The 19,071-nt window shown below is 42.6% G+C and overlaps 1 protein-coding gene across 1 annotated transcript in view; it reads left to right on the top strand.

Annotated features, from left to right (window-relative positions):
* RREB1 (ras responsive element binding protein 1) overlaps positions 1 to 19,071 on the top strand; it is a 62,193-nt gene that overhangs the window by 5,324 nt on the left and 37,798 nt on the right. The window contains exon 3 of the mRNA XM_066545347.1: positions 626 to 789. Within this exon, the coding sequence (XP_066401444.1) occupies positions 626 to 789 (164 nt within the window). The remainder of the gene's footprint in view (positions 1 to 625; positions 790 to 19,071) is intronic.

Raw genomic sequence — 19,071 nt, 5'->3', positions numbered from 1 at the left:
ATGTGAAGAAATCTTCAAGTCTCTGAATGCAAGTGAGAAAGAGTGGTACATACAGCACTGTAGCTATGGCCATAACTTGACCTTGTAATGCATTCTCATGACCATAGAAGTCTGCATGTACACTCGGAAGCAGTTTAGTTTTGTTGTCTTGCTATGCAGTAAGTTAAAAATTATTATCTTTAAAGAGAATTTGTTTTTAAGTGTCTATCTTCTGCTGTGAAGTTCATAATTCCATCCTCTTTCCTTACCACTCATATGGCTTCAAACCACTGCACAGCTTAAAGTATCCCGAGGTACCAGTTGTCTGATGGGTTGTTGCTGAGTTCCTCTGTATCTTCTTTTGCTGCAGACCCAGCAGAAATGCTGCATTGCAGGCTGTATGAAACAGCTACTTGTGCTGGTGCATTAAGGGGTTAAAGATGAGGGGGGAGGAGGGGGGCTGTAGTTGAGGGAGGAGGGCTGGGGAGGAGAGGTATCTACAGGGCACACCCTCCCTCATTTAAGGTGTTGTGCCAAGTAGCTCTTTAGAGCTGCTTAATTTAAGATGTTTATAGTTCTTGCTGATATTTTACTGGCACTTCAGAAGGGGCATTCAATGAAAAAAAAAAATCATTGCTTTCTCCAGCATAACACTGACACTGGAGGGACAGACCATTCCTGCAGCATCTGTGGAAAGTCTCTGAGCTCAGCGAGCTCCCTTGATCGCCACATGCTGGTGCACTCAGGTGAAAGGCCTTATAAATGTTCAGTATGTGGACAGTCCTTCACCACCAATGGAAACATGCACAGGTGAGTGCTGATCGGGTCCCAGGAGTTTAGAAAGGATTACAGCACAGGGGGCTGTTTTGTTTCCTTGGAGGGACTAGCAAAGACACTTGGACAAAGTGTCAAAGGCCAAAGACACTTGGGCGGGAAACGTGGAGTATCTGTGACCTACAAATGTGGTATAACACACACTACAGCTACTAGGATGCTTAAGTAGTGGGAGGAAATCAGAATTGAGTAGTGGGAGGAAATCAGACTTGAGAAAAATGTTCTAGCTTTCTTTAAGTATTATCAAGAGTTGTTACAGCTTTTTTTTTTTTTTAGTAATAGTAGTAGTATGACAAATGGATAGTATGACAAATGGATTTTTCTCAGGGGATAAAAATATATAGCCCAGCTATATAGTAACTTCTAATTCCGTAGCTTCAGAGTCATGGATTCAAGTGGTTGTAGTGGAACATCTGGGGTTTTGTTGGTGTTACGTACTTAAGTATCCAAGTGCCACCAGGAAGATGCCTTTTTGGTATTTTTATCTTGTTTCTAAATACATACATATTTGTTTGCACTACATACAACTTATTTCACTATAGATCTGGCAAATTCTCTGCAGTCCAAATTTCCAAATGTAGTTTCCTTTGTAGGGATGTAGCAATATGTACAGTTGTCAACTGGGGAAACAAAATGTTAAAGTACATGGATTTTCCTTCCCCTCCCTCATCCCTTGATTCAGTATTCATTTATTTGCATGGGTGGAACATCTCAGAACTGATTAAGACTTCATGTATTCCCACATAGCTTTAGTCCCCATTTCAAAGAGTTTACAACCTATAAAGAAACAGTAAGACAGGTGGGGAAAAGAATATTGCTTACAAGCAAAAGGGCAGGAGTGATGGTTACAGACTGTTTCTGTGTGGAAAGGAAGTCTTGTTTTCCTGGTTATTACTAATAATTTTCCAAGCAGTGTGTTATAGGTAGAATGAAAAGGTGATTTTGATGACAGTAGGAAAGATAACATAGTCCTGCACAATAGGAGCAATACCTACTTGCAGCATTACCTTCTCTGTATAGTTTTACTCCTGTTAAACACTTGGGTGAAAAGAGAGGGAATGCAGTTTTGTGATTCCATATTTATTTAACTTACAGTTGATTGGAACTGGGGAGAGTTAGCAAGAGAGATAAAAAATGAGAAGGGGAGAAGACAAAGAGATACTGGCCTTGGGCACTGAATAAATCACACATCTGACTCATCTGACCAGAGGTGTTGTGAGCCATGTTTGCCAGGTCGGGTCATTACTCTGCATGACGTGGGGGAGGCAGGGCCATGCTGAGTTGCAACTGATGCCACTGTCAGTATCCAAGGGTGACTTGCAGTGGTGGAACTCTGGGATGGTCAGTCATTTGTGTCTGGGTGGCTTGCTGAAGGACTGCTTGTGTGGTTTATTTGAGTTTTTGCTCACTAGGCATCTCTTATGCTCTTCTAGAAGCAGGAAAGAGAGGCTTCACCTGAAACTTGACTCCAGGCCTTATAAGAAATTGATGTAGTCACCTTTGCTTATACAGGTTTCCCCATATAGAAATTCTTAGCATGCTTTTGTAGCAAATTTATAGCCAGAATTGCCAGACTCAGTGACTTGCCCAAAAGAAGTAGAAATCAGTACCTTCTGATGAGAAAATAGTTTGGTTTTAATTTTTTCTCTTAACAAGATGATGCCTGAAGTTACCAGCATGGCGTGTTGTATTTACTGACCCCACTAAGAAGGGCCTAAGTTCATGAAAGGAAAATCTTGATATGAAAAGTCTTTTTTTCTGATGGGTACCCGTTGGTTCTGTTAAGCTCCTTCTTGTGCAGGGCTGCCCTGCAGCAGCAGAAGGCTGTTCCTGAGCTTGGTATCTCTGCAACGAGTGACCCCCGACCCATGACAAGCAAAATCCTGAGCACACTGAAACATGCTGGTTCTGCTGAAGGAGAGTAGTGTTTGGCAGACTGTGCCTTCTGGTCTTTTTCAGTGAATAACCTTTTCTTGTTGCTGTAACTGATTGTAATACTGGATCTTGTTGCTGAAGGAAGGCATGAATGTGCAAGTAGGCAGATGAGGATAAATGCAAAGTGAAATCAAATTTTTTTATCTGATGCCATGACATACTCACAAGGAAGACATTCATTTTGCCCACCAGTACCTCCTTCTGAAACAGGTATTTCTGGTCTAAGATGGTGTGAAGTAAATTTCTTTTTCAGGCACCTCAAACTTAGCTGTAGCATCATGTCCAGTAGACTGTCAATGCTGTGGCTGAATCCATCTCACATCTCATTCAAAACTGCTTCTGCCTCAGGATTCTAGAGCAAGGACCTGTTTGCCAGGTCGTGCCTCATGTGTAACCCCTGCAGGCCACCTCTGTGGTGGTGACATGTCTATTCTTCTGTACCAGCTAGATGATACTACAACTCCATCTTTCTCCTCTTTTGTGTGCAGTTCTTTTATAGTTCTCTATTTTTGTGCTACAGTATCTAAGTAGTGACAGATGTATATGTCCAAACCAGCAAAAAAAAAACAACAAGAAAAAAATTTCTCATGTGCCCCTGGTAGCCAGCAAGGTGGTATCCCTGGACCATTGCACAGCATGGGGTCAGAGAGAGGAGTTACAGGTTCAGCAGAAACTTGTGATGTGCTGGTAAAGAATCAGTGTAACTTGTGAAAGTCCTGCAGGAGTTTCCCAGGATTTACTGCACTTACACCAAATACGCTTATTTTATAGGAGATGAGCAAGGGAGAAGTTGGTCCGTTGGTATCTGAATGGTGAGAAAAATGTGTAGGCTTATGCCATGTCCATCCTCCCTTTTCTTTTTCCCCCTGCCATGTGCTGGCTCTTATTTAGTTGCCCATACTATTTTAAAATCCAGACTTTTAAAAGACCTTTTAGGGGAAAACGTTCAATGGAATGGTTTTGTCCAGGGAAATTCTGTGCCATGGGAGTACTTACTGCTGCTGTTCCATCACAGAATGAAATTTCTGATCTGTCTTTCAACCTCAAAGCAGCCACATCATTAGGCATTCAGCTGAGTAGAGGAGGGAAGGAGACAAGTTTTGGTTGCTTTTTTGGGTTAGAAAATTATTACCAATGCTGTTACACTCTCAAGTGTTGACCATCTCCATCAAAAGTATTTTTTCACCACCTTCACTTTACCAAGGGAGAAAAAAAACTCCAGAGCTCTTACTTGATGCTCTTTTGCATTACAGTAAAACTACTGTGCAACAGATGAACTTTTGTGGTGTGAGTGAGAATGCTGTTTCCTGCACATCTCTTCCTTGAGTTACTGTAGCTGTGCTAGGGTGTTGCATGTACTCTTCACTTGTGAAATCGATGCTGGCCTTCCTGACTCCCACAATACGTGCAACACTTCATTTCTAAATGAGTCATAGCCTCTCATATGAAGTCCAATTTCTTTTTGTTGTACTGTTTGGCTCCTCATCAACAAGTTAAGTTGAATGGGCACAGCAGACTGGGGTGGAGTGGGAAGGTTCTCTTGTGCAATACTAATAAGAAAAAGAGGTTAAAACCTGCTTCCCTTTCTGACCAGTGTGACTCTTGGCCAGGATTTTCAACAGGGAACCTTGAGCCCAGGGTATCTCAGAAAACTCTCTTACTGCCTGCCAGGATGTTCAAGAGTGACCTGAGCCTTCTATGGGGACAGTCACATTTGGAGAGAGCAAAGGTCTCTGAAGAATGCTCAATGTCCAGAACAAAAAACTGTTCATTCTTCCTGATGTGCTGTCAGACTGTCTGCTGCCATATCAGTGCTGCTCCTACCGTTTGTGGAGGGTTGGTGCCATCTGATACAACAGCTGGAAGATCTGTTAGTGCCTGGTATCAGCATCAGGAATTGCTCTGGAGAAGAAGACTTGGAGATGATGCTGAGTTTTTTAGAGTTTTGTTTTTGACCAGTATTGGAAAGAGCAAATCTTCTTGGAAATAGCAAGCCTCGTAGAATCAGGAGCTGATTAGAGATTTGGGAGCATTGTTTTCTTGGGGCTTTTTAAGAATCTGGAGGAAAGAGTTAGATCATGGTAGTTTTGAGTTCATCATTCCTGTAACTGGCACTGTAATGATCAGTACATAAGAAAATTTGCAATTTAGGATATGCCTTATCCTCACCCTTCTTTGCTAGAGAGACAGACCCTGTGGCTTTCTCTCAGTCACAGTGAGTTAAAGTTGAATACTCATATCTCCATCAGGAACAAAGACTATATGGGAGGGGAAGGGGGTGTAGAAATTGTTTCTGTAGCTGTAGAAGAGCTGGGGATTTCCAGTGTACTGTCTCCACTCAAAAGATTGCAACTACTAAAGATTTTCCAAAGGTTTTCCATCTGTACTGTCATAGTAACTCCCTAGGGAGTTTATCTGTGAATAATGCCAACTCTGAGGAGCCCTTTTGCGTCTAGACTCTGACACCAAATAGGAGATTTCAGTCTGTTACTCCATCTCTACCACTGCTTCTCCCCAAAATGCAGACAGAGGAGTTAGGCTGCTGCTGTGGTTGTAGTGGTGGTGTGTGAGCATAAGGAAAGGACCTTGAAGTAAAGAAAAAAATTTTCCTTGACTTACTGTGTTACATTCAAATAGAATGTGAATCAGCCTTCAGTGGGAAGGGTGATGCCTCCACTTTGCTCCAAAAGTGTTTCCTTTGGGGGTAGGATACTTTGCCAGCAGTTCCTTTTCCATTTCTGTGACTAAGGATAGTCCGTGCCTATCACTTTAAAGTCACATTTTCCTCCCTGCCAAAGACATGCTCTCCATGCAAGTAGAAAATGTTAATGGGGTATAAATGCCAAAAGGGAGGCGAGAAATGACCTTCCTGCCAGTTTCCAGTGGGAAGCTATTAAAGGCTCTGTGGCAAGTCTGACAGGAGTAAAGGGATAACACATGTGTTTGAGCCACAGCTTCCCCAGTTTGGTAAATGAAGGAGCATTGTCCATGGCTGGTTTTCTCCAGACTGTCCGTATAAGTCTAGTAATGCAAACTAACTGAAGTGTCTCATTTGAAACTAAAATGTAGAAAGTATCTACTACCTTCTTTCTCATCTTCCATTCCTTGCCCCATATGTGACAAAAATATTTAGTATGGCTTTTTATTTACATCCTGCTTAGGTACTTGTGGGCTGTTTATGTACCATCTCTCAGGAGCAGGTCTCAAAGTTTGGGGATTTTTTTTTTTTTGGCACATGTGAAACACCACATGCAACAACCACATGCAGAAGTCTTTGAAACTCAGATTGGAAGATCTGGATCGCAGAAGCTATGCTTTGAAGCATTCTTACAAAGGGTCCTATCAAAGAAGGTATTTCTTCTTTTAATTAAGAAGGCACTTTCATTTCTCAATCTTACTTTCAGTACTAGATAGTTTTCCCAAACTTCTGATTTTAATACGCTGTGGAGAGATAAACAGCTGTCTTTTTAATCAAGATATGGTAATATTCTGATGTTCAAGTCTTTCTGAAACAACACTTTATATGTGCACCTGTGTGTTGCTGGCTGAGTTTCTTGAGAAAGACAGAAAATGCACATGCTGGAGGGTAATCTGTGAATTTTGACATTTTAACCAGCCATCTTTGCTGGCACATGATGAGCGTGCAAGTCTGGAAGATTGTAATGCACTGCTCAGAAAACGAGTGTTGGATCCTGATAAAGGCATAGGGATTGGGATGCATACACTTGAAAGGTTTCCCTGCTGCCTTTAACAAGAGTCTGTGTGTCATGGGCATGCATGCACACAGGCCACCTGTGACTCTGCAAATGTCCAATGGGCAAAGTGTCCTCAAGATCTGGCTGAATCCATCCTCTCCCTGCATTCCACCTGTGAATCGCTCCCATGTTATTTATGGCATTGGCCTGCTTCCAGTTCTCTGTGTTTGCTTTGTGGGGTGCAGCACAGTAACAGTGCCCAGCCTCCAAGTACAAATAGGATCTCTGTAGTCCAGCACGTGCAGGCTGGCATTTGCTTAAGATGGAAGTTTTGGAGGCAGAACAACATAGCCAAATGTGATGAAGACCTTTTTTTCTTTCCCAGAAGAGGAGAGGAACTGCCTTATTACAACATGGTTGGCTTTCTGGTGGTTTGCAAGTGGAAATTTGCTGTAGCTTTGAAAAACTCAACCTACAAGATATTGAAGCTAAAAACAAATAGCCAAGGAGCTTGCCACACAGAAAATGATTGACACTTCAACATATGAAAAGGCTGTCTCTCATTGTCTTGCACAATAGAAATGTCTCTTTGGTCATCTCCTAAGGAGCTTTTATTTCAATGTAGTAATTGGTAAGCAGTGCTCTTAAATATTAAGAACAAGGCTGTACTACAGGCTTTTAAATCCATTCCTTATATGTGGGGGAATGATTTAACCACTGTCAGCATACTTGTGAAAGATAAGCTTCAGCAAATGCAAGTGCCCTAATTCTTCATCAGGGATAATGAACGCAAAGGACTAACTTCTGCTTCTAGTAACTGATGACTGTAGTTGTGGGATGCAGGTGAGATGGGATAGCTGTTTTGGCTTTCTTTGCAGTTAAGAATATTTATTACATTTTTTGCTAGTACATTTTGTAAATAAGGATGGAGAAACAGGTGGAAGGAAGCTTTTTGGCCTCTCCTGTCAGCAGATAATACCCAGAATATGTGTTTGGTACTCTGCTGGGACCCCCATGTTTTGAAGAAGGTTAAATTAGAAAGAGAGAAAGAAAGCCTTTTCAACAACAATAAGGCAGTAAGAGAAAAGTATGTTTCTCTGTGTCTTTGATTCGAATTAGAAGTCTACAGTATTTTTAATTGTTCCAGGAAGAAACTTTTGTCTGTCTCACTGTTGCAGATTTACTTCTGGAAAGACTATATATAGACTTTTATTTAATTAACATGGCTCACAAATAGGGTGCTCAAAAAAAAACCCCTCCACCAGTATCTTCAGCAGTAAAAGACTCTGGATGACCTCCTGTGCCACAGAACCTCTGTGAGCCCTCAGAGCTGAAAGGAGATGCCACGATTTCAGATGTGTTACATGCTGCTTTTAGGCTCGGACAGTATCCCCCTTCAGTTATCATTAAAGAACAGCAAAGGAAGTTAGCACAAAAACATGAATGCTGAGATCTGATTAGAATCAAGCGAAGCAAGGAAGTGCAGAGTTAAGATTTATATGCAGACCTTAATTAGCTCCATTGTTCTTGAGAACCTAAGTGTACACAATGAGGAACATTATTCTTGCATCTCCAGAGCTCCTCAGTACCTAAACATGAGACTTCAGTGCATTTTTCAGTCATAGATTTTCTCTGTGTGTTGCCTCTCTCTGTGTATGCCTCTACACAAGTCTAATCTTGTGCACTGTAAGGCTGTGGGTTCTTATGTTTTGGTTTTCTGCAAGGCAAAAAAAGGGGACAGTCTTAATGAGTTCAGGTTTCTGGTGGGATTTGTGTTGAGGAGAAGGTGGTCTGACGTGGCAGGGTGATGCCGCCCTGCTCAGGGGCAGTAACATGAATCTCCTGCAGAACAGGGCGTATTCAGTGTGGCTTAGTGCTGCTTTGTTACCCGTGTCACAGTTCAAATAAGCACAAGCCACTTGACAGATTAGACTCTGGTCTCAGAGCACATGGCAGTGCAAGACCTTGATCTTTCCACATAAGTACCCTTTCAGGAATATCACCTCCTCTGAAGGTCTAGTATTCTCAGGGATGTTTCCTCCCCTTCTCACCCTGAAGAGCTACAAAATAAATACAAGCCTTAACTTAGCAAGCACTAGAAAATCCAGGTGATCTTTGTGAGGAGTTGAGGTGATTTTAGTCCTCTGCCATAAACCTGACATGTGATTCTTGTGGACATGTTAGCTCTCAAGGTTAACAAATAACGTGTTGTTTTGTTCGCTTTTCGGTTGGTGGTTTGTCTTGTAGCTTGTACTTTGGTTGGCTGATTCTCTGTAGAAAATGCTGGTGGTGAGAAAGTTTGCTGAGAGAGTAAGAAGGTAATCTTTGTTCAGCCTGTTGTGCATGCATATCAGAAATACTTGCATCACTTCTGTTATGAGCATGTATTCCCTGTCCTCCTATCCCCTGAAAAGATTCCTGGGCAAAGTACCCACGAGAATGAGGAAAAAGTCTATCACAAACTGCATTTGTGGTTGCTGTCATTCCACCTTTAATGTATGTCTTCCAGCTTTACGTTTTTTCCCCCCAGTATCTAACCTGCTCAACCTGTTCTAGTTCAGCATGCTGGAACCAGCAAACAGCAGAACATACCCCCTCTCAGGGTCAGCAAGTTTTTTCCTTTTTCTTTCCTCCCCTCTTTTAAAAATAGGCTATTCCATAACAGTACATTGACAGCATTGGGGGAAGCTTCTGTAGCTGTTAAAAAAAATAAATTAAAAAAGCAAGGGGAATCTGTCTTGTCGTTTGGACTTAGCCAGCTCTTTTCACTCGGGTTGTTGAGTCTTGATGCTCATATGCACGATGTACACAGCTTAGGCAAAGACACGGTCTTTAAAGTGGTAGTGCCATTATACAACTGCTAAATAGCACACAATATGCAAATATTGTTTTCTGTTTCTTGAGGGTATCTATAGATATGCCAAGTTGTTCAGACTGGTCTCTTAGTTGAAGTTTGCTAAACACTCGAAGTGATTTTTTTTGTAAATCCTCCGAGTCAGCTTTCCAGTGCTGACTCATGTGGAAAGATATCTTGAAATAGAGAAGGTGCTCAACTTCTGTGTGGCTCATTTTTTACACCAAGACACTTCAGTGGTATCTTTTTTGACAGTTTCAGACAGAGAGGAGAGTAAGGTGACAATTGTTCATGGACTGTATGAATTCCACTTGAGGGCTAAAGTTCTCAAACTCCTGTAGCCCAGTCATGTGGGGACTTTTATTTCCAGTTTGACTAAACAGACACGTAACAAGATGTGAAACTTCTTCCTTGTGCTTCTCTCTTCAGCAAGGGAACACTAAGGAAGGAGGACCACATGTTCAGGAACAGGAGAGGAAATGGGCTGAGCATGTGAAACCGCTTTTGCTAGGATGCCATCCTCAGCGCTGGGAAGTTTGCAGTTTGTGTGTGTGCAGTGATAACCTTTTACTTCCTTGCCCCTTGAGATACTTGGTGGCTGCTGATAGCGGGGTAATGTGGAGAACCTGCTTTTAAGGAAGATGTGCTTCCCTTATCTCGTGCAGCTTCCTTGCGTGCCTGCGTCTGTTGTGTGTGCGTTCGTGTGTGTGTGTGTCGGGGAGAGATACCCTGCTCCATCTGCACAGCGTCCCCAGCAGTGCTGGGGCCCTCTGTTTTCCTCCTTGAGCTGTGTGACGCAGCAAGTTGTTCTGTGCTGTGCCATCAGGATTGCTCAACAGTGGAGTGTGAGAGGGAACCAACAGCAAGAGGGCTTGCCTGGTTCTGGGAAGTAGATGAGGCTTTTGTTTGCTTGGTTAAGAAAAGGGTGTGGTTCTTGAGGGGAGGCAGGACATACCTAGGACTTTTTTGACTGTATTTGCTCTTTAGGATAAATCTTTTCCCTGTTGTGATATACTTTCTCTGATTTTCTCTTTCCCTCTCTCTCCTTCTTCCCCCTGTTACTAAGATTTAAAATGGCCTTAATTATCCTTACCTCTTAATAACACTTGTTTTCTTGAAACATAAATTTCCTGAAAAATCAGCAGTGAAGTAACCAAATAAGGTTATATAGTCTGGTAACTAAAGGACATGCCTGAAAACCACAAATCTCCAAAAAGATTGATGGAAACAGTCAGAATGGCCCAGACCAGATTTTTTGTACATTTAAAAAATATTACTTCTGCTTGATTTTACTGTTGTTAATACACTTTTTTCTCCAAGCTTAAGGAAGTATGGTGGCCTGAGAAGGGTCTTGTTTAATAAAGGAGGATCTTGGCCCATATAAAAGTTTCTTACAGCTTGGAAGTCTCCTTGCAGTATTTGGCACTGTTAATTTAGGTCTGCTCTGAACATAATGCAAACTGTGTGTGACAGCTTGGTGAAGAGGTACTGGGAAGCTCACGCTGCATTTTCTCCTCTTTTGCCCTCCCTTATGCCAGGGTTGATGCAAACTGCTTTCTTCTGCAGTCCTTTGGGAAGCTTTGCTTTGGAGGCATGGTTTGAATCACTTCCCTGTCACAGCATCATCAGGCAAATATTTGTCTCCCTTTTTTTCCTTTGAGGTGTTCTGACAATGTCGCTGTTAGGGAATAGGAGTAACTTTGAGCCAAGCTGGGAATGCAGTTGTATCAATTTCAGCCTGTTTGAACTTGCTGAGTCTGTGTAGCAAGTAGTTGCTTAAATGTGAATACAGAATAATTATTCAAAAGTGGTACCCCCCCTCACTGGATTTGTAGATCATTATCTTTCCTCTCATGCTTACAACTTGCCTTTATTCACAGCAAAGCAAATTTTTTCTCTAGGATAAAAATATAGAATGCTCTGTGTGCATGTGTGTGTATCATATATCCTTAGGTATCATGTATTGGCAGCTGTGTGGCACTGGCTAACTTTGCAGACTGTCCCAGCAGCCCTGAAAAGAGATTTGAAATCTGTCATTTGAATTCAATCACCGGTGGCTTTTTCAGCACACCCAGCCAGCCTTGGTGGATCTGAATAACAGCACTTCTGTCATCCCAGCGATGCGTTCTGCTGGGAGAACCTCACTGCACTGGGAGCCAGGTGGTGCAGCAGCTGGTGTGAGCTGGGGAGGATGCTGAGGCCACGTCCGTGTGGCACCTGGGGGATGCTGAGGGGGTGGCTACACCCACGTGCCACCACATGCTGCTGTGTGGAGAGGCTCCCTGGGCCACCTTAGCCTTGGTACACAGCGTGACAAGCGCTGGAGACTCCATGAGGATGATGAGGTGTGCCGCCATGCCGGCAGGATTGCACTGCCTGGCTGCCGTGGGGAGCACTGGCAGGAGCATCTCCTGCTGGGCCTGCTTGCACACATGTGGCTGAAATGAGTCAGGACATCCCAATCTGATCCTTCCTGGGACCTGTTTGCCCCACCCTACCCTTTCCCTGCAGGCTCTGCAATGACTTTCCTACCAGCATAGCCATAGAGGCCTCCACTGCTCAGCTTCCTTTGGTTTGTCCCATGCTAGGGTTCAGCTCTAGCATGGGACATTTGGGGCTCTAAGGACTTGCAGGGTCCTAGTTGCTGGCAGCTTTAGTTTTGGAGAAATCCAGCAAAGTTTGCAAATTTCTTGCTTGGCACCACACGGTCTGCCAGTGCGAGTAGCTGCAAGTGGAGGCCGTTTTCCATGGGAAAAAGAAGTCATTTCCCCAGGGTCTGGGTATCAGATTAAAGGTGGAGTTTGGGGCTCTAAGGTAACCTCTAGAGTATATGGGGGTCCTTGGAGTTTGTTTTGAAATTGTTCTGCAGTTGTAAGAGGGAGTTTCCCATGTGATTGGGATTTTGGTATTTGTCTCATGACTTGCTGTGAAGTATGTGTGTGTGTCTGAGGGCTTTTTGGGCCATTTTTGGATTTTTTTGAGGATACAAATATTAAGTCAAAAAGAGAAGACAAACAGAAACTTGTCCTAGTACAGATCATGTCTGATTTGCAAAATTACCTGCATCTTTTTGGTTCCTGTAATCACAACTGGCAAGGGCTGAGTAGATTGCTCTCTTAAGTGGGTGATGTTGGTAATTAACACTGGAAATAAGTTGTCAATACAGATTCTCTACATGTTTTAACAAACAAACAACTGACTAAACTCTTTAACCCAAGGGCATAATGTTACTGCACTTTTGACTTAGGTTTCAGTCATATTCACCAGACTCTTAAGGAGGGACTTAGCAGCAGGGTATTAAATGATTGTTCCTAAAAATACTGCTGCTTCACTTTCTCTTTGTTTAGGATTTGCTTCCTGTATGCATCAAATGGCAGGAGCTTTGAAGAGAAGTTCCCTGTGTTCTCCTACATTTCCAGACAACTTGGGCTAAAGTATCATTTTTTTAAGAAGAATGAAACAAAAACAGTGACAAAGATAATGTGACAAAGATAACGTGACTGAAAGGAGTGTAATTTTAAAGGCTGTCTTCTCTTTCTTTGAGACATTTTCCATTTCATGGGGCATGAAGTGTCCCATGGTCCAAATTTCAACCTGTCTTGGATGCATCCTGCACTCCTGTTCATTCTGATACCATGGCCCTATGTCAAAGCTTTAACAAAGCAGACTATTTTTTTCTAAACAGAGATGTTTGGTCATGTTCTGAAGGATAGACTTTTTTTTTTTTTTAATATTGAAAAGGGGTTTTATGATTCTTTAGTTTGTTTACTGTTACTTGGGAGGAACAGTGTAAGTGAAAGATCTTGAGATGCAAAGCAGTGAAAGATATAAAGCAATTGAATCAGCTGAATTGTACTGACCAGCGCAGTCCTTCCCAGACCAGCTTGAGAACTTGAGTAATTTTTTTTTGTTGTAAGGGGAAAAACAAATTGTATTGTAAATAAGGTGGAGGATGGAAAGCACTGATTTTTATTCTTTGCCTTTGATTTGAATGATTGCCTTTGATTTGAATGTGTGGCTTCCTTGTCTTCAGATAAGCATCAGATGTATCAGTGGATTTTCCACTTGGTTTTGGTACTAAACTGCCTAGAAATCACGAGGGAGATGAGGAATAATCATGTGCAATACAGTAGAGTATAGGGTACATCTAGTGGTAAAATGGAGAAACTTATAATGATATGTGGGATATGAAGCCAGAACCTGAACTTGACACTGTCAGATGATCTCTCTGGACTGATAATGCCCGGATTCATTGGCCTCCCCACTGCATTTCCACAGACGTGAGGGAGGAGGAGGGTGTTTATACATACACTGGATTCTGTGCTCAAGAATTAATCTTGATTTAGATGCTGGGACTTTCCCAACCAAGCCTCAGTGAAATTGCTTGCTGCTCCCCCTCTGGACATGCTGCTCCTTCTAATCAGACCTACCTGGCATAAACCTCTCTTGACTGAAAGCCAGCAGTGCTTGTGCTGCCACAGTTCTAAGGGAGAAGCTTAACCCTAAGCCATGCTCAGGGGCTGCAAATGCACCCGTTTGTTCCATACCTTCCTTTAGGCTGGGCCTCCAGGCCAGACAGGCCTTTTTACTTTGGGACCTAAAGCACATCAGGAGGCATGGAAACTCAAGGTGCAGCTAGAGTGTACTTTTTTTCTCCCCAGAATTAAGAGGTGAGGGATTCCCACACATGCTGAGGGATGATTTCTATCCAGGGGCCAAAGTGATGCTGATCAGGTTATCTGCATGCAAAGCAGAAGCTCCTGGTTTTGTTCATAATTCAGTGGGACCCAGAGCCAGGAGCAGCTGCATCTTGCATTTGCCTCCTTCAGGATGCTTTGGCTGCTCATTCTAGCCTTGAGCCAACCAGTCAAAACCTGCCCACGTTCTGGTTTTGGCATTGAAACTGTAGGCTGCCCTGTTTTGAGACCTCCAGAAAGCTTATACTATCAATATGCAAATCCCCTTGGCATTATGAAAATACATCAGCCCTTTTTAGAGATCTGGTAAAAACTGGGATGTGACCAGCAGGAGCTGCCTGTCCCTTCAGGAGACCACATGCTCCCCCGCCCTCCCCATGAGTCACCTCCCACAGACACTGTTCCAACACCATCACAAGAGAAAAAGGAAAAAGGCACTTGTGTTCTGCATTTTACTATTACTACAGAAGTCTCTTCTTCAATGTAAAGTATCAAAATATTCACTTGCTGCTGTACTAGTGGAATAGTTGCTCTCCTGAAATCATGCTCTGCATTACAGTGTGGGGCTGGAAACTTTTTCTGCCCATTTGTCTTAATCAAAAAAAAAAAAAGAAAAAAAAGCCAGGGGAATTCTTGTGCACTATCATCTTAGTCATCCTGTTCATGTGACACTGAGAGGGGAGAGGAGATCTGTGGCAGAAGAGGGGAAGCAGAAGGTGATCCTCAGTGGGAGGATGGAATGAAAGGCAGTCAAGAACTTGAAAAAATGTGATTTTGTTGGGAGGAGTGACTGGCACACAGTCCTAGCACAATTGGATCCTCTTGGCTCACCTGTGGAATTCTTTATGTGAGTGGGTAGGAAGAGATTATGAGGAGAGCTTTTTCTCATTCAGCTGTGCTGCATAAAGTGTATCATATAGCAAGGTATTTCACGTTTTTTGCATAGCAGTTCTTAAACATTAAGGGTTTAGTTCAGAGGTGGATCAGACCATGTTTAGAAAAGACTTAGTTTCCTCTTTTCATTTTGTATTTATTTTTTGCAAATTTTTCTGGTTCTTTCTCTGGTCTAATTTCAAATAGAGTTCCAGCACTTTCTTTGAGAGGTTAATCAAGGCTAGCTAGCACTTAGTGCAAATGAGTCCTCCCTAATATTAAGCTCAAGTGTTTATCTCCATCCTGTCATCCTGTGTATCATGGCTGGATTTTAGTGTTCTACCCTCAGCACTTTCCCAAGTGCATGTGTACTTGCATGCATGCTGGGAAGTCTGTGAGGTGCAGATTTCAGGGCTCTGTACCTTCCTGAACTTGTCTGCTGTACTTTGGTTGCTCTGTAGAATGGCTCAGAGCCACAATTCATTGATTTAATTTAAGAAAAGAAATCCAAGTTTCATCTGCTGTGATTCTGGATGTCTTCTGAGCTGCAGTAGTGGTCACTTAAAAGCTGCTGGCACTTGTATCTGCAACTGAATATAAGCATTTCTGTACATGTCCCTACTTTGCCCTTCTTTTTTTCTGAACTACATTCTCACTTAAAGTGTTGAGTGTTTATCTTTATTTTTTGGAACTGATGAATGTCATATCATTTTTCTCTATCGCTGTAAGATGCTGAAAGTGAGCCTGACTTATGAGCCTGTCTTTTACATTCTAAGTATGCCAGTGTTGTCAGGCCAAAATATGTTGTTATAGTCACAAAGGGAAAATAACTTCTAAACACAGCTTTGTTCCTGTTCGTCTTGTATCTTGGCAGGCTAAACAGTGAGGTTGAATATTTTCAGTGTTACATGTAAGATCTAATCAAGGCAAACTCCTCTAAAGGAGTAAAGCAACACAAATACTCCCCCCCCCCCTTAATTATGGTTAGGAAATTTTTTAAGTAGAAGAAGCCTCAGTGAAGGGAGTGTTTGAAAGAAAGGTTGTGGATGTGGATGTGACTTGGCATCTGCTGAAGTTCAGCCCATGTTGGGTGATAAATGTTGTCTGGAGGCAGAATGACATCCATGTTGCAAAGTAAAAGAGAGAGATGAAGATTGTGTCTATCCCTTTGTACTTCTTGGCTTTATCTTCCCGCTTATCTTGGGCTGTAGCTCTAGTAATCTTTTTCCTCTCCACCCTTAACTTGATGCAGTGAAACTTGCTTAACCTGCCAAAGGAACAACCTGCTGGCTGTAACATGGGCAGGTTGTGACTCTCCTTGAGAACTCTGGAACCTGCTGCTTTGGTTTCAGAATTTTTCTTTTCTTCCTTGATGATCACATGCATAGAGCTATCACAGCAGCTGTGATGTTTGACCTACACAGTAAAAGTCAAAGGTGCAGTGAGGGTGTCTTCCTGTTTATAGCTCAATAGCTTAGGCTGCTTCCTTTCAAATGTGCAAAACTAAATCATGAAGGGGGTCACCACATTCCTTGCTGTGGTATGGATTTCTGCTGTGGCTTTTAGGACATGGCAAAAGCACACACGTTGCAGGAATGAGAACTGCAAGCAGTTGGGGCAGCTGCTGGCTGACACCAGACATAGCAAAGCCCCCATCACTGTGGTTCTGTACCCATGTTAGCAAGCCCTGCCTTATTGGCAAACTTCACACTTCAAGCATAGCTAGACTGCTTTTGGGACTTGCAGAAGCCAGTGTGTTTGCATGCAATAGGTCATGCCAGGCAGAGGTGCTAGGTTGGGCTGGCACTAATCTGGAGGTCCCAAGGGTTTTTCCTGTTGGTGTACTGTGGATGTGCCATTGCATCCCTCTCAAGTAGGACCCAGCTCCATCAAAACAAGCAGAGTTCAGCAGGTGGACAAACAGCAGGAGGAAAGAACTTAGCCCTAAGGAAGCTGTTTTGCATAGGTAGCTGCTAAACAGGAGTTGTGCATACTTGTTAATGGTTGGAAAGAGACTTTAAAATAAAATGAGAAGAAAAAGTCCCATGCTCAATGCATAGCAGTTTTCTTGTTATTTGTTTTCAGGATGAATGTGATTTATCTGGACTGATTTTGCTCTCTGGCTATCTGAAAAGTAACTGGCCAAGTAGAGTTAGCTGTGCTTCAGCTGAGCTGCCAGAGGGTTAAGCAGTCAGGCTGTGTGTGAGTGCCTGTGGTGCAGGCACAGACAGGCACAGCAAAAGCCTCTGTCCTTACTATCAAGTAAGGACATAGGAAACTGGAAAGCAGTCTTTACCAAAAAGAAGTAATAAAAACGTAGACAGACAATCCAAATTTCCAGGTTTTGCTTTACTGTGCAGTTGAATATTCTGACTTTTTGTTCCAAGATGCTTTCTGAATTTTATCTTCTATCATTGTGGACAGGAACCCCTTGAACAAATAACTGGTTTCTTCTCCTTTATTCTTGTGTGAATACAGACAACTGCAGCTCAGGCTGCTGCTGTTTTATCACCCATGAAAGAAGCTCTAACTAGCATGAGAAGTTAAATCAGTGTCACGGGAAAAAAAAAAAAACAAGAGTGAAGAAAACAAGGCAGTAGAGTATCTATAGATGCCTTCCCGCAGATTTTGTGAGACAAGGTAGCACTGTGTGGATGAATCAGTTGCTTTGGTGCCTGTGGTGCCAGAGCTACCAGAGGGTCAAGGCCAGGGGAGTGCACAGCACTCTGTATGCTGTGTCAGCACTCTGGGTTTTCTCTGGCTTCTGTCAAACCTGGAGAGAGCCAAATGCTCAAACCTTCAGCATTCCTTCTCCTCTCAAATGGGTGATCAGCAGGGAAAGAGGTCAGACAATTTCAGCATCACTTCCATGATTCCATGTCTAATCTGCTGGACACATCTGCACATAGATGTGACTGACAGGTGTCACCAGTGTCTGTCCACCAGTTGTGCAACCAGTGAGAGTTACTGGGGATCTGGGGAAACAACAGGATTTTTCCTCATGGACCTGATCCTCCAAGCAGCCCCAGCCTTGATGGATGCTGAAAGCAGGCAGTAGCTGAACAGGCATTTTAATCTTGCATTGGTTCTGGTACCTGTGGTGCTTTTGGCTTAAGGCTGTTCCTCCACAACAACCTGCAGTTTGAGACAGGCTATACTTTGAGACAGGGATTTAGATGCCTTATTTTTTTTTAAAGCTTCTGAGCTTAAAAAAAAGCATGATGTGATGAGACAGTCTTCCCAGCAGCTCCAGTGGGGTGTGCTGTGGGTCAGTTTGGTCCAATGTGTTATTTCAAAGCATCATGCCCTCGGCATCCAAAACTAAAACAGATTTTATATCATAACACCAAAGCAGTTATGAGGACGTGCAAGACTTGTCTGGGTTACAACATTCTCTCATGTTAGAACAGGATATTGTGCAGTCATGTTTAATGGCACTGTCCTGAGCTGAGTTGTGGATGTGACTTCTGAAAGATTTGCCCAAGTGCCATTAACATTGTCTCCATTGTGTTTCTTTGAAGTCAGTCATGGACAAATGGCAGCTCCCTCCTGCACTAACATATCTAGCTATTAGGAGCAAAAAATTTCCATTGTATCTAGTAGCATACATTTGATTTTTTTTTTCAATAGCAATATAAATTTGAAGTGAAGTTAAAGGCCATATCTTTAAAAAAAAAAAATAATTGAAATTTGAGCTTTGAGTTGTCAGAAAAAAAAAAGCATGGCAGCAATACCTTCCATCTAACTGAAGGGAACTAGACAACAGTGGCTTCCTCAGGTTGCAAATACAGAAAACCAAGAGGCAAGTGGGTCAGGTAAACAGATATTAATGATACTGCTTCCTGAGTAATTCTGTTCCTTTCCCTTTTCCTGTGTCTTTGTGACAAGAAATAGTTGTTTTCCTGGGAAAGCAGGTTTGTGAACATGCCTTGGCAGTACAGAGTTTTGCAAGCTGTACCTAGTGCACTGTAACAGTGGGACCAGATAATCCTGACTTCAAAGCTGCACTTGAAATTTGATACTGGGGTCCAACACTGTGTTAAGGATGAGAAGGAAACAAATATATTTAAGAAATGTTGCTCTGGCGTTGGCATATACAGATCTCTTTGAGGTACAGTCTCAAACTCTAGACAGAGAGCCGGTTGAAGATGAGGTGCTTTTTTTGCACTGAGAGAAGTGGATGCTAAGCTGCAGGCTTTTGCTT

The sequence above is a fragment of the Molothrus aeneus genome, chromosome 1 (assembly GCF_037042795.1).
Source record: "Molothrus aeneus isolate 106 chromosome 1, BPBGC_Maene_1.0, whole genome shotgun sequence".
NCBI lineage: Eukaryota > Metazoa > Chordata > Aves > Passeriformes > Icteridae > Molothrus > Molothrus aeneus.
Note: the sequence above shows the minus strand (reverse complement) of the source record. Positions and strands in the feature narration are given on the sequence as shown.